Genomic DNA, 13,914 nt, shown 5'->3' on the forward strand with positions numbered 1-13,914 from the left:
ATCTCCAGGTTGATCATTTGACCCTAAACCATGAAAACATCCTTTGGCTTCAATTCAGTTTTATTCATTCAGCGCCGAATCACAACAACAGTCGCCTCAGCGTGCTTCATGTGCTAAGGTAACACCCCGACAATCATACAGGGAAACTCCAACAAGCTTCCGGTTAAAAGATGAGCTTCCCAACATTAGGTATTAGTTATGTGTCCCCCGAGTCAGGGTTTAATGGGGCTTTATAATTACAGTGTACTTATATTTACCTACAAGTATTTACAGTACTTTAAAGATCTGAATCATTTCATGGTAACTTTGTGGAAAAACAACAATATTTCCGCGTCTTACATCATAAGCACGCTGTACTTTTTCACGACAATGGCCGTATTATAAGTTCAACCTTGTCGAGCTTCCAGGTAGTTTAGCTGAACGGAGACGCTCTTCCTGAAAGTTTGAACAATGATTATGAAAGAAACAAATGAGACGGTATTTATAGTTTCCTTGTAAGCTGATAAGGGAGAACAGTCCTTATCACATTATGTTGTTCTTTCACATCAACATCAAAAATTAAAGATGCAATAATGAATCAATAAATAAAGATATAAAAATGCAGGATTAATATGGCCCACACCCTGACAGGCACATAGTTACAAAGTAACTTAAGGAGAAATTGTTTCTCTGCAACATCACTTAGAATTACTCAAGCAGTATCTAAAGTTACTTACAACATAATTGTAACTGCAACCGAGCTCCTAATGCTCGTCATGAAAAACCGGTTGAACAACAGTTTTACACAGTGCTGCCCATGCACGCCGCTGGCGTTTGCTTTGTAGAAAACATGTTTGCAGGCACGACCATAATCGAAGGTTTTGTTTATTTCAGTAGATCTCAAAGTCGATGAGATTTCAGGGAAATACCAGGATGTTAAGAGGAACTGCTGGCTCGGTGAAACCACCAAACCAATCGACTGTGAATAACGACAACAACCTTTCACCTACAATACAAACAGCTGACTGCCAAGGGCTCACATTACCTGCAGGACCTTCACTCTTCACTGGTTTTAGAGCTTGTGTTGCTTTTATTTTACCTGCATGGTTTCAAGCAAAGTTAGCATTAAATCTAACAGCTGGCCCCGCCCCTCCCTGAGCCTGGTTCTTCCTGTTAAAAGAGAGTTTTTCCTTCCCACTGTCGCTCATATGATTGTCGGGGTGTTACTCACCCTAACCCTAACCCAACCGGTTTTTCATGACGAGCATTAGGAGCTCGGTTGCAGTTACAATTATGTTGTAAGTAACTTTAGATACTGCTTGAGTAATTCTAAGTGATGTTGCAGAGAAACAATTTCTCCTTAAGTTACTTTGTAACTATGTGCCTGTCAGGGTGTGGGCCATATTAATCCTGCATTTTTATATCTTTATTTATTGATTCATTATTGCATCTTTAATTTTTGATGTTGATGTGAAAGAACAACATAATGTGATAAGGACTGTTCTCCCTTATCAGCTTACAAGGAAACTATAAATACCGTCTCATTTGTTTCTTTCATAATCATTGTTCAAACTTTCAGGAAGAGCGTCTCCGTTCAGCTAAACTACCTGGAAGCTCGACAAGGTTGAACTTATAATACGGCCATTGTCGTGAAAAAGTACAGCGTGCTTATGATGTAAGACGCGGAAATATTGTTGTTTTTCCACAAAGTTACCATGAAATGATTCAGATCTTTAAAGTACTGTAAATACTTGTAGGTAAATATAAGTACACTGTAATTATAAAGCCCCATTAAACCCTGACTCGGGGGACACATAACTAATACCTAATGTTGGGAAGCTCATCTTTTAACCGGAAGCTTGTTGGAGTTTCCCTGTATGATTGTCGGGGTGTTACCTTAGCACATGAAGCACGCTGAGGCGACTGTTGTTGTGATTCGGCGCTGAATGAATAAAACTGAATTGAAGCCAAAGGATGTTTTCATGGTTTAGGGTCAAATGATCAACCTGGAGATACAAAATAATATTCTAATGAATAATCCCATTGCGTGGGTTCCCTCCGGGTACTCCGGCTTCCTCCCACCGTCCAAAGACATGCAGCTTGTGGGGATAGGTTAATTGGATAATCCAAATTGTCACTAGGTGTGAATGTGCGAGTGAATGAGAGTGTGAATGGTTGTCTGTCCCTGTGTGTTGGCCCTGCGACAGACTGGCGACCTGTCCAGGGTGTACCCCGCCTCTCGCCCTATGACAGCTGGGATAGGCTCCAGCGCCCCCCGCGACCCTGAAAAGGACAAGCGGAAGCGAATGGATGGATGGATGGATAATCAATCCCATCTTCACTGGGCCATCTGTCTGCAGATGTTTGTGTAGGATCAATCTGTGGCACAGTGAGAGTTTGACTAACAGGAAGTCTTGTGTAAATGTGCTGATTGGGACGAGAATAAGTGTAAAGTTCAAACGTCTTCAAGTATTTCAGAGTCGTTTAACCATCCTGAGAGAAAAGCACAGACAAAGATTCTCTTATTGAATTCTTTATTGTTCGTTGTTATTTCAGTGGTTCACATGTTCTCACACACACGCACGCACGCACGCACGCACGCATGCACACACACACACGCACGCACACACACACGCACACACACACACACACACACACACACTGGACGGCTGAGGGAAATGCAGCAGGTCAGAGCGACGTCTGAGAGACGAGAACAGCTTCACAGTAGTGTTTGTGCACAAAGAGAAGAGCAGCAGGTGTTTCATGAAACATAAATAACATGGTGTCATAAATAGAGTGCGTGCAGAGCGTGTCACGCGCAGCTGCGCAGCACTGAGTCCACGTGTGACACAAAGGCCCAGAGTCCAGCGCCGAGCGTGGCTCTATGTTTGGGGCCTGATGTGCTCTGGATTGATGTAGGTGTAAGGGGACCAGGAGTCCATCCACCTGCTGGGGTCCTCCTCCTCCAGGCTGTGCTCCGCCTCCTCTTCCTCGCTGTAGCATTCCAGCTCGTCTTCGTCCGACTTCCCGCCGCTGTCCCACCTCTGACGGGTCAGCTCGGGGAGCTCCACCCCCAGACTCAAGTAACACGGTTTACAGACTCTCAGCTGCTTAGTGGAGTCGATGTGTGCGATGACCGCTCGCTTCCTGGAGCACGGGCCGCACACCAGGAAGCCGCATTTTCTGCAGTGGTGTCGGCGGCGGGTCCCGGTGAACTTGCTGGAGCAGCGCATGCAGACGGCGGAGGCCTGGTCTGGGATCCAGGTGTTGGCAAAGTCCAGCCTCCGGTCACCGCCCTGCGTCACTCTGCCCTTGCACTCCTCGATGTGCTCGATCCAGGCTCGCTTCTCCTCGTAGGAGGCGGCGGAAACGTAGAAAGACTTCCTGGGCGTGCGGATCAGCCACTGGTTCTTCATCCTGACGCCGTCCTCCAGGTCCTCCAGCAGGATGTCCTCTGAAGAAGAAGAAGAAGAAGGGCACGTTAGTGCGGGAAACAAAGGTGTGCACGCTTTGAACGAAAAGAAAAGTGTTTACTGCAGCCTGCTGCAGCGGTCAGAGACAGACTGCAGGCGGTGCAGCACCTCCTGCTCCACCTGCAGCATCTACCTGTCTCTGCCCGCCACGCTGTCTGCTTTTCACACAGCTGGATTCAGCGATGTGCAGAGGAGGATCGGTTGCTCACCTAGAGGGGTAACCTTGAGCTTTTTGTGCCAGCGGCCGTTCAGCACGATGCTGCCGTACACCAGCACGTCGTTGAAGAGGAAGAAGGCTTTGGCCTGCCGCTTTTTGCGGCTCTGCTTTACCAGCTTGCCCTCTCCGACCAGAACCCGACCTGACTGAAGCAACAACTTCCCCGCTGGCCCAAAGGAGTTGGCCACAGCCTGGACCCGGTCCCAGTTCTCCTGATCAGACAGTTGATCCATGTCAGCAGTCGCCGTTAAATCCAGCAGTCAGAGCGCTCGTACCGGCAGCTCCACGCCTCTGTAGGTGTGAGCTCGAAGGGCTTCTCGTTTTTCTGATGAGGTCAGGAGCCCAGAGGCTGCTTTTGAATGCTCTGGTGACGTCATGGGGCTTTCCAAAACAAGACTTGTGTAAGAAGCAAAGGGGGCAGAGCTTCACTTGAATTTGGAGAAAGACAAGAATTTGTACAAGAGGAAGTGAGTGTGGCTGATTGCAGATGTGTTTGTAAAAGTGCTGCGATCACTGCAGTAACGTGTAAACACAGTTTAAAGGTTGCAGCTCTGAGGTTTGTCTGTACAAAGTGAGGCCGTGCTGCTGTTGGCACAGTTCACAGCTCAGACCCACAGAGCACATGGAGAGCGCTCTAACACGGTGAACAGACTGAAGCTTCTGTGGGCCGTTTCTCCTCAGCAACGACTCTTTCAATTTTACTACAACCCTCATTCACACACACACACACACACACACACACACACACACAGTTTCTAATATGCTCGTTAAATATTTGGGGGAAATGTGAGGTGGGTGAAACCTGCGTGCTATCGCTCCGTCAGGTTATTCCCGGAGATTTCTGTGTTTGCTTTTTCACCCACATGATCCAAACAGCTCTCGCGCAGCAATCAAAGCCTGAACTTGTAAGAACGGTTAAACAAAGCGATAACGATGCGGAACAGTGGCGTTTACCAAAACAGCTCCAGGCGGTGTCTGTGGGCTGAAAGGTGCGTAACATCCACTCTGGGGACTTTTCTGAGCCTGGGCACCAGTTTGTGCCAATAACCTACTTTAATGGTTCCAGTCTATCCAGTCTAACCTCCCTGCCTTCCTCAGACGGCTGCCCGGTCCTCTCTGTACGAGTGTAGAACTCGACCTTATAAATGCCCTTGAGGTGTCATTTGGCACAATATTAAACTGAATATAACTGAGCTGAGCAGCTGTTGTCCACAGTTCCCAGCTTCATGGCACAGCTGACATTTATCAGCCGTTTTCAGGAAAATGAAACGTCTCTTAGTTCAGTGGGAAACTCGACCGTCTGAAGAGTGTGGAGCAGGCGAGCCTCAGCACAGCCTGAGTGTGAATGTTTTAATAGCACTGAATTTGATCTATAAGCAGTGAAAATATGCGTTTCTGCAACATTTGTGCAATAAAGTTGTAAAACTTTATAACACAGCCTCTGCAGTGAAACTGAATTATAGTGTTTTTTTTATTTCAATGCAAATTATTTAACTACAAATACATAAATGTAGAATTTTTTTTCTTTATCGCATTTAGATCGGTGAAATAAAACATTTGAATTAAGGAACATCCATCATAAAACATAACGAACGATGTAAAATAATAATGAAAAATATCTAAAAAGTTATAATCCCCATAATACGCCCCAAAAATACAACGTAAGACGGGGAAATATTGATTCTCCATGAAATTAAAAAATAACATTATTTAAACTGACTTACAGACTGCTTCAGTATACTTAATATAAAGATCACATGGAGAGTGCTCCATGAAAGACCTGTGCGCAGTTTACGTGGTGGAATCGAACTCAGGACCTTCTTGTTGTGAGGTAACAGTGCTACCCACTGTTCCACTGTGCCGTACTATTATGCTATTAGCAAATTAGCATTTTGCTAGAGAACATTTTTAAAGAACTTTTTTTTCCTGCACTATCTGGTCGTTAAGTCTGACGTCACTAGCCGTGTCTGGGCCTAAACAGGGATAGCTCAGTAGGTAGAGTGGTTGCCCCATGATCGGAAGGTCGGGGGTTCGATTCCCCTTAACAGCTACCCTGAGGTACCCCTGAGCAAGGTACCGTCCCTACACACTGCTCCCCGGGCGCCCAATGGCTGCCCACTGCTTCACTGAGTGAATGGGTTAAATGCAGAAAGGAATTTCCCTACGGGGCTCAATAAAGTACAATAAAGTACACACTTTCTTCTTCTTCTAAACTCCGCTGCAGGTCCATATATCAAACGATCACTGTGGCATTACTGAGAGTTAAAAACTGTCTAAAGTCTTTCATCTTTAATAAAATGATCAGCGTTCTGCTCTACCAGGTGTAACAATTGAGTTTAACATCCAGGCATCCATGAAAACGGAATTTATGACATTTAACGGAGTTAGAAGTTAGCAGGGAGTTAGCTCGCTAGCTTCTATCTAAATACAATATAGCATGTCCTGACTGCGGGGTTTTGGAAACAAATTAAAACCTACAGCTTTCTTATCACTTCCAGCATAAATGAAGACAGAAAACTAAACAGCAGTGACGTTTGTAGGGTTACTGAAGTTTGGCTAGCTGGTATATAATGATGTGCTACGTGACCACTAGCGACACAGCTATGTTAGCATAATATAAACAAGCTAACTTTTTTTCCACTCGATAAAAGTTAACGTGAGTGTTCTCGGTGGTCAGGAACAAATGTAATCGCATGGCAGGATGCTGTAAAAGGACCAAACTTCAGCCAGAGAACAACTGAGATAATCCATCCACAATACGAGGTTAGTCATTCATATACTGCTGCATGGGTTGGGCTGTAGCTACATCCTAAGGTTTTAAAAACTGAGCTTAAATAAATGATTAGCGGTAATAAAAGCCGAGGGAGGTCAACAGTGATCACTGACTGTTTTAGGAGCTTTTTGAGATAAATTAGAAGAAAATACAAAACATTAAACATGTTAACAACACAAAAGCCGTATTAAACGCAGACTACTTTAGGCCCGGAAGTAGGATTCGTCGTGTCATCACTGAACAACCGGATAGTTTTACATTCATGCATCACATTTGTTGGCATTTTCCCGCCTGTAGCTGGCCTGCTGCAACTAAAAGCTATAAATCCAGTGAGCTGACGGGCACGCCCGCCTCGCACAGCAGCAGGTTACCGTCAGACCGGTCGAGCGTCTGTGAAATGCTGTCAAACATCCCCTTCACTGTTTATCTTTTCATCTATTTAATTATTCTTCCTTCTAGGACGCGAGACGTATGCAGGTCAGCAGAGTTACGGTAAGAGCAAAACAAAGAGCAGCGGGAAATCTTCCCAAACTTCCAGAGACGCCTTCATGGGTTTTTGGCAGCATGAAGAAGAGGAAGAAGCTAAAAAAACACCACCTTTAATCTTCCTGCTTCCCTGAGATTTGAGATAATTAATAATCTTTAGTATTAGTCAGCAGAAGCTGCAGCAGCACAGCGTGCGACTCTGCAGGCCTCCTTCACTCATTCTCCACTTAGTTTTTATTTCATGCTGTTTATCTGAAGCCGAGTCATGTCCTGCTTTGTTTTCTGTCACACTTCATGAAGCTCTTCTTTTATTTTGTCACTTGGCTTCTTTCCAGTTTCGGCTGCTTTAACGCAGGAATTTCTCAACTTTTGTGGTGAATAAAGTCTCAGTTTGTGTTTTGGTGTCTAAGAACAGGAAAGCTGTGCAGTGTGTTTTAGGATCCATGAAACACTGAGCGTAAAGCAAAAGCACAAAGGATCGTGGTGCGCTGAGGCCGACCTGTGCGCGTTAAACAAATCACCTACTGAAGACTCTTACATCTCTAACAGCTGCACCTACAGTTCACATGACGCCAGCCCATGTGAACCTTGTGTGCATGTTATCATGTTCTCTGGGAGTCAGTGATAGAGCGCCCTGCAGCTCTATGAGGGGACTCGGCCCTTTCCTCAAAGTGAGCGTCAGGCTGAAGGAGGTTCTGCAGAAGCACGAGCGCACGACGTCACAGCACGACTTAAAGGAAAGAAACTGTAGGCGATCAAAATATTAGTAGTAGTATTTAAAAATGTCAACTCTGCAAGTGATCAAACGCTCAGGGACACATTAATATTAAAAGATATACATCAAGTAGTGTTTAATTACATCTTTCACAAAGTGGATGCACCCTCATAAATTTAGAGTTAATTCATTAAAAATAAATAGCAATGAGTTTTATGTAAACTACCAGGCAAAGGTTTGAACTCACCGTATCATTCAATGGTTTTTCTTTATGTTCATAAAATGAAATTTCATAAACAAAAACCTGTGAAATATCATGTTTTACATTTCAGAGTTCTTAAGAATAGCTGCCCTTTGCTTTGCACACTCTTGGCATTCTCTCCATATATGATCATAGACATGTTCATTTATTTCCAATATTGATCAGATTAGACGTGTGACAGCTGATGATTAGCCGGCTAAAGATAACAGTAGGGGCCATCGTAGCTCAAGAGTTGGGAGGTCGTCGTGTAATCGGAAGGTTGCCGGTTCGAGCCCCGGCTCGGACAGCCTCGGTCGTTGTGTCCTTGGGCAAGACACTTCACCCGTTGCCTACTGGTGGTGGTCAGAGGGCCCGGTGGCGCCAGTGTCCGGCAGCCTCGCCTCTGTCAGTGCGCCCCAGGGTGGCTGTGGCTACAATGTAGCTGCCATCACCAGTGTGTGACTGTGTGGATGACTGGAGGTTCCATTTGTAATATTACGTTTATGAACTAGTGGTTTTATATATAACACGTTTAAAATATTTCGTGGATTCATCTTCTTATTATTATTATTTTTTATTAGGAGTTGGAGGTATTTGCATTTTTTAAAGGTGATGGCTGTGATAAAGTTTTGACTTTATATGACAGAACAACAACAAAGAGTGTGAAGGAAACTTTTCTTGCTGTTGTGCAATATTAAATTATGTTTAACTCGTCCTTGCAGAAAGAAACATAAGAGGTTCCTGATAACATCGACTCGGCAGAGCGACGCTCAACAACACAAACACCGCCCCACATCAGGGACACAACACAACAGCTGAGTCATTCAAACCCTGACGTGATGGTGTTTAAAGAGAAGTGGTATCTCATCTCATGTGTGTCTTAATCACGCTTTCTTGCTAAGTCGTTCTGTGACTCAAGCGTTCAAATGAAAGTCACTCCCAGCGAGAAACACTGTAAATGTATTTTACTGTAAACAGGACAGAAGTGCCGATGCCATAAACCTGAAGGTCGGGACTGTCTTGATCTGGGTCAGTGATCTGAGCTGAGTGAAACAAGCCTGACTGTGCAGAGACTGCTGCAGCTCACAAACGTGCACGAGCAGCTCTGGCGAGGACGCGTGATGGCCAAACGCTGCTTCAGTCACAAACATCAAAGTTCTTTTTATACCTTCAAACATCTTTCAGCGTCTTCAAACTTTTGTCATGTACATGCTTCAGTTAGCTGATAGGGAGCCAACAATCATTTGACCCCCTATCAGCAAGCACCTGGCGACAGTGGGAAGGAAAAACTCCCTTTTAACAGGAAGAAACCTCCGGCAGAACCAGGCTCGGGGAGGGGCGGGGCCATCTGCTGCGACCGGTTGGAGGTGAGGGGTCAGTCGACCTAAAAACAGAGCCACTAACGTTGTTTGGATTATTCTAGCCTTTATGTTTTAAAAGCATCTCGATTTAGTCGTTTTTCCCTCAGCCGCCTGACACAAACGTGAAAATGCTGCCTGTCGTCTTTGCGTTGTCACACTCGGCTGTACAGATGAGTACAGATGTCTGATAGAGACGTCACCTGATGTACTCTGATAAACTCTATTATATAAAGCAAGATGTAAGAATCAGACACCAGCTGTTAAAAACAGAATCTTCAAATAATGATTCCAGATGTTTACGTTCATTTAATCCCTGAAAACGTGAACGGCTCTGCTCGGCTCCGACATCGGGACGTTCATTGGCTGCAGCGAGCAGAAGGAAACTTTCTGCACCTTTAACCTCCTAAGACCCGAACTCTTTCATTGCATGCATTTCATACACACATACATTCATCGAGTCCCAAAGAATTACCTGATTTTTTTGGTTTTGAACCTGATTTTTGTTTCTGAGAAAAATGAGATCCACATGAGAGGACATTTGTTTCAAATTTTGATAGAACAGCGGCAACATTTAGTGTTTTAGTCTAAAGGTTAAGAGAGAATCCAGCCCGTGGTTTTTAGGAGCAATGATCATCTCAGCCATGTTACTGTGACTGAAAACGAGACACAGGTCACACTGATGGTCGTATGAACTGGATGAAAAGTGAGGAGGCGGTACATGTCCTCTGAGTCCACGTCCCCTCATGAACTTTTCCACAGCTTCACAGAAAAACAGACGGCTGAATAAAAACTGTCCTGAATGCTGTCAAGCAGGTTTTCCTGCGAGTTACCTGTGCAGCCGTCACGACATCAGACTCAAAATGCTTCCAATCTTTACCACGACCCACACGGGATCTCCTCCCCTGGTAAAATCAGCAGAGCAGACACGGCTGATGTGTGCAGCTGTGTGTCCACGGGACAACGGCTGCTGAGGTTAATGAGGGTCGACACCAATAACAGGCCAATGATTTTATTCTGTTTAAATGAAACAAAGAAAACTTTGTGTCAACGTCAGATAAAACTCAGATCGGCTCGCAGCAGGAACGCCGGGATCAGTTTACAGGAAGCGTTCCATTTCTTTAATCCCGGCGCTCTGCACAGGCGGCGAGCGTCTGCACTCAGCTTCTCACAGGTATGGTGACGCCAAATCAGCTGCAGGGTTTACATAACAGTTCCTATAACAGCAGATGGGGGAGGCGGCGTCTCTCTGACTGCACACCTGCAGCTTTGTGTGAGACACCTCAGTCCAAACCTCAGTTTTTCCTCGAGCTTTGTGAAGCTGGAGCGGAGCCGAGGTGTGCGCATTTACTCAGGCCGTCGCTGGCTGCAGCTCCTGCGACGGCCTGTGGGAGCGGCAGCTGTAAGCTCTCACAGGTCAATGGTTCCTTTCACTTTGAACTTCTTGGCGGCGCGTTCGCCGGCTCGATACTCAAACTTGCTGCCGTAGATGTGCGATACGAAGCCGTTGATCTCCACTGCAAACACGCTGTTCCTCTTTGGGATCACTGAGGGGCCGAAGCAGGAAACCACGTTTAAATCTGATGAAGCAGATTCATTACTGCACACGCACCTTCACTTCCTGTCTTCAGCCGTAACACATCCTCTTCCAGACCACATTCAAACAATTACACCATCGTATTCATCTGTAACAGTCAGCCCGCCACTGTGTGTCACTGACTCACATCCACACAAACCAACACACGGAGAGACTCACACACTCCTAACCTTTCAGTTTGTCGTCTCTGGTGATGATCTTGAAGACGTGTTTGAACTCTTGCAGCAGAATCCCAGACGTCCCCACATAAGACGGACACTTGGACCGCACCACTGCAGCGAGGACAAGAACAGACTGTCATGTTGCACGAGCCTGCACGCGTGTTAGTAGGTTTCAGTCTCTGCAGCAGCAGGAAAACCAGGAGCTGGGGGGGCTGCAAAGAGGCTTGCAGTGAGCAGCTCAAACAGTTCAAACATGCTGCTGCAGTAAATACTATATCAATTTAAACTTCCAGATGATTTCATGCTAAGCATCAAAACTGACTCGGCCTGTTTGGAGAGTAAAGAAGGAAACCAGGAGCTTCAGGTACCACAGCGAGCGCGCTCACAGCTGTTCACGCGGTTATGAACATCTGAGAACAACAATGTTCCTGAGAAGACTCGTGTCCTCAGGAAAGCAGTGAGTTTAAAGAGCACTTCCAGAGGAGGCCAGCACTCTTATGTCCTCTCGAGGCTCCAGAGGTCAGCACCTCTGGGACTCATGGCGCTCGGAGAGGAGCAGACATACTGACGTGAACGAGGCCAAAAGTTGACTTAACCACAAACTTCATTTCAGACCAAAACGATGACTGGGGATGGCACAGGACGCCTGGAACACTGACTTTACATTCCTGAGTTTTCTGCTACAAATGAAAGAAGACGAAGAAGAAGAGTACCTGTGAGGATGGCTCCGTGGAAATCCGCCTTCAGGAGCTTCTGCTGCACGACCTGTGGATTGCTGTGAAAACATCAGGATGAGGACTCAGCGAGAGCAGGACAAACATCTGGACAAGCAGCTGTCGAGGACGCCGATTTACCTCGTCGGCTTCAATCCCCCGCACAGGTCGATGATGTACCGTCTCCAGAGTTCATGCAGAGGAAGGAAAAGCTCGTATCTGCAGCGAGGAGGACAAAGACAGTGATGCAGGAGGAGGAGCAGGTGGAGGAGCAGGTGGAGGGTTTCTCACCAACCTCTGGTGTTCAGGCTTGATCTGGAAGACCTTCAGCTCCCTCTTCTGCCGTGCGTTCAGCCCTCGGGCCTTGGCGCTCTTCCTCCGCTCCTTCTTGGGCCGGCGGTAGCCGAGGATCACGGCTTTATGCCTCAGCATGTTCTGCAGGTCGTGGCGTCTGGGCTGCTGAATGCTGTTCTTCAGGAACGCCTCGGTGAAGGCCTTCGCTTTGAAGCTGCTCTGAGGCTGACAAAGATATTTGACGTCAGGTGATTATTAAAGAGTCACGAGGCAAACGGCGTGTTTGGCAGAGCCAGCACGAGTGAAGTCATCGCTCAGCACAGAACATGAAGGACAGTTTGCTGACTTTTATCTAAAGGACGGCTACTGGCTGTCCCATTAAATCCTGAGGGCGGAGCTGCAAAACCTCCTCGCTTTCTTCAGACAGCGTGTGGATGAAACACCCGAGCGTCCGCTTACCTCAACACCAAGAACGTCCACCAGCTCACGAGGAATAGGGGCTCGAACCAGACCTTCTGTGGAGAGGACACAGACACGCGTCACTGAGGCGCTGAAGCACACAGAGGGGCGGGAACGACAGAGGACACGCCTCAAGGGGGGGGGGACAGAGGACACGCCTCAAGGGGGGGGGGGGGGAGAGTAATGGACGCATATAAAAATGTTTGACTAAAATAAAAAGATGAAGCTTCTGCGCCAGTTTGGCAGAACCTTTGATTCCTTCATGAATCAGGTAACTCGAGCGTCTAACCCGCCCACTTTCTCACGATGCCGTGGGATTTTATTTTTATAAAAGGTGACCTGTGACCTGACTGAATCCACAGGTGGAGACGTTCAGGAAACGTTCCTGTAAAGGTGGAGCTCACCTCCCTGCAGTTACATAAAACAGGTTTAGTCCAATTTCGCTGTGACAGTCCGTTTAGCCTGTGATGTAATCACACCTGTCACACCTGGAGGCTGACGAGTGGATGATAGCAGGGAGGAACACGCAGACCCTCCTCCGCTCCACACACAGGTGGAGACCCTCCTGACCTCCACCTCCTCCGCTGGTCGCAGCTGGAGCAGTTTTAGCTTCATTAGAGAAAAACATGAGTTTGGTTTTGATCCCGTAAATGTGAGGAGAGCTTTTTCCTCGGGGGCGGGGCTTCTGTGGTCAGCACAGCTGCATTAAGGAGGAAATGGTGGATGTAAACACGTTGTTACAGGTCTCCACGTGCTACTCAAAAGTGATGACGTCACATTAATTACACGCGAGCCTCTCCTCAGGTAACACGCCCCTCCCCCCCCCCAGAGACGCAACCGACCGGACAGAAGCGAAGCTCGGACCGGAGGAGAGCCCCTCCTCCCACCGAGTCCGTGTCCAGGTGTGTGCTCACGCGCTCAGCTCACTCACCCTCCATGGTCGCAGACCTGAGCAGATCTTCTCTGAGGATCGACGAAGAAACTCCACGACACGCGTGTTTTCAGCACTGCCCGGCTCACTTCCGCGTCGCTCTTCTTCGTCACGTATTTAGAGGATGAAGCGGCCGCTGGCGCGCGCACAGCGCCCCCTGCTGCTCAACGGTAAAAGTTCTCGGACATTTTTTCCGGTTATCGCAGTTTTATTTATTTTGTCTATTAAACTTAAATATTTCCTGTTTTTTTTGTCATCTCGCTCGTTATTGTGAAAATATGACGTCACGGTCTCCGTTTTACCTCTGCATCAGCGGCTTTTCCTGTTTCTTAAAGCTCCGTTCGTCCTTCTCGTTCACTGATCTTGCTCCGTTTTTCTGCTGTGACACTTCCACAGAAACCTGCAGCAGATCTTTGTGGAGCTGGCAGCTGCTGAGTGTGGAGCAGATGTTTGAGAGCTTCAGCAGGAGGCAAACACTTCTGGTTTGCCTCCTGCTGTGAGACCCGAGGCCGGATCG

At 46.9% G+C, this 13,914-nt stretch overlaps 2 protein-coding genes across 3 annotated transcripts; both read right to left on the bottom strand.

The window, feature by feature from the left end:
- Window positions 1–2,591: 2,591 nt before the first annotated feature.
- LOC146718051 (pleckstrin homology domain-containing family F member 2-like) lies at window positions 2,592–4,152 on the bottom strand. Its single transcript, XM_085466037.1, has 2 exons — window positions 3,662–4,152; window positions 2,592–3,433 (listed from the first exon to the last, which is right to left on the bottom strand). The coding sequence occupies exons 1-2, from the start codon at window positions 3,900–3,902 to the stop codon at window positions 2,862–2,864; spliced, it is 813 nt and encodes a 270-aa protein (XP_085322163.1). The 5' UTR covers window positions 3,903–4,152; the 3' UTR covers window positions 2,592–2,861.
- Window positions 4,153–10,238: 6,086 nt separating this feature from the next.
- Window positions 10,239–13,458, bottom strand: pop4 (POP4 homolog, ribonuclease P/MRP subunit). Of its 2 annotated transcripts, none has more exons than XM_085466155.1 (7): window positions 13,398–13,458; window positions 12,467–12,522; window positions 12,009–12,232; window positions 11,855–11,932; window positions 11,714–11,775; window positions 11,010–11,111; window positions 10,239–10,789 (listed from the first exon to the last, which is right to left on the bottom strand). In XM_085466155.1, the coding sequence occupies exons 1-7, from the start codon at window positions 13,402–13,404 to the stop codon at window positions 10,653–10,655; spliced, it is 666 nt and encodes a 221-aa protein (XP_085322281.1). In that variant the 5' UTR covers window positions 13,405–13,458; the 3' UTR covers window positions 10,239–10,652. The 2 variants fall into 2 exon arrangements, with proteins under 2 accessions (XP_085322281.1, XP_085322354.1); XM_085466228.1 differs by lacking the exon at window positions 13,398–13,458 and adding an exon at window positions 12,946–13,385.
- Window positions 13,459–13,914: the final 456 nt, after the last annotated feature.

This window comes from Copadichromis virginalis, linkage group LG1 (assembly GCF_057382275.1).
Source record: "Copadichromis virginalis isolate Kocher_CV1m ecotype Utaka linkage group LG1, C_Virginalis_male_GT1.1, whole genome shotgun sequence".
NCBI classification, from domain to species: Eukaryota; Metazoa; Chordata; class Actinopteri; order Cichliformes; family Cichlidae; genus Copadichromis; species Copadichromis virginalis.

Bases quoted from the DNA above. Each gene is read 5' to 3' on its own strand.
- LOC146718051 (XM_085466037.1), bottom strand. From the start codon at position 3,902: ATGGATCAACTGTCTGATCAGGAGAACTGGGACCGGGTCCAGGCTGTG. The intron at 3,434-3,661 runs GTGAGCAACCGA...CTTCTTCTTCAG, and splicing joins GCTCAAGGTTACCCCTCTAG to AGGACATCCTGCTGGAGGAC.
- pop4 (XM_085466228.1), bottom strand. From the start codon at position 13,081: ATGAAGCTAAAACTGCTCCAGCTGCGACCAGCGGAGGAGGTGGAGGTC. The intron at 12,523-12,945 runs GTGTGATTACAT...TCCTCTCCACAG, and splicing joins TCAGCCTCCAGGTGTGACAG to AAGGTCTGGTTCGAGCCCCT. The intron at 10,790-11,009 runs GTTAGGAGTGTG...TCGGCCCCTCAG, and splicing joins CAGAGACGACAAACTGAAAG to TGATCCCAAAGAGGAACAGC.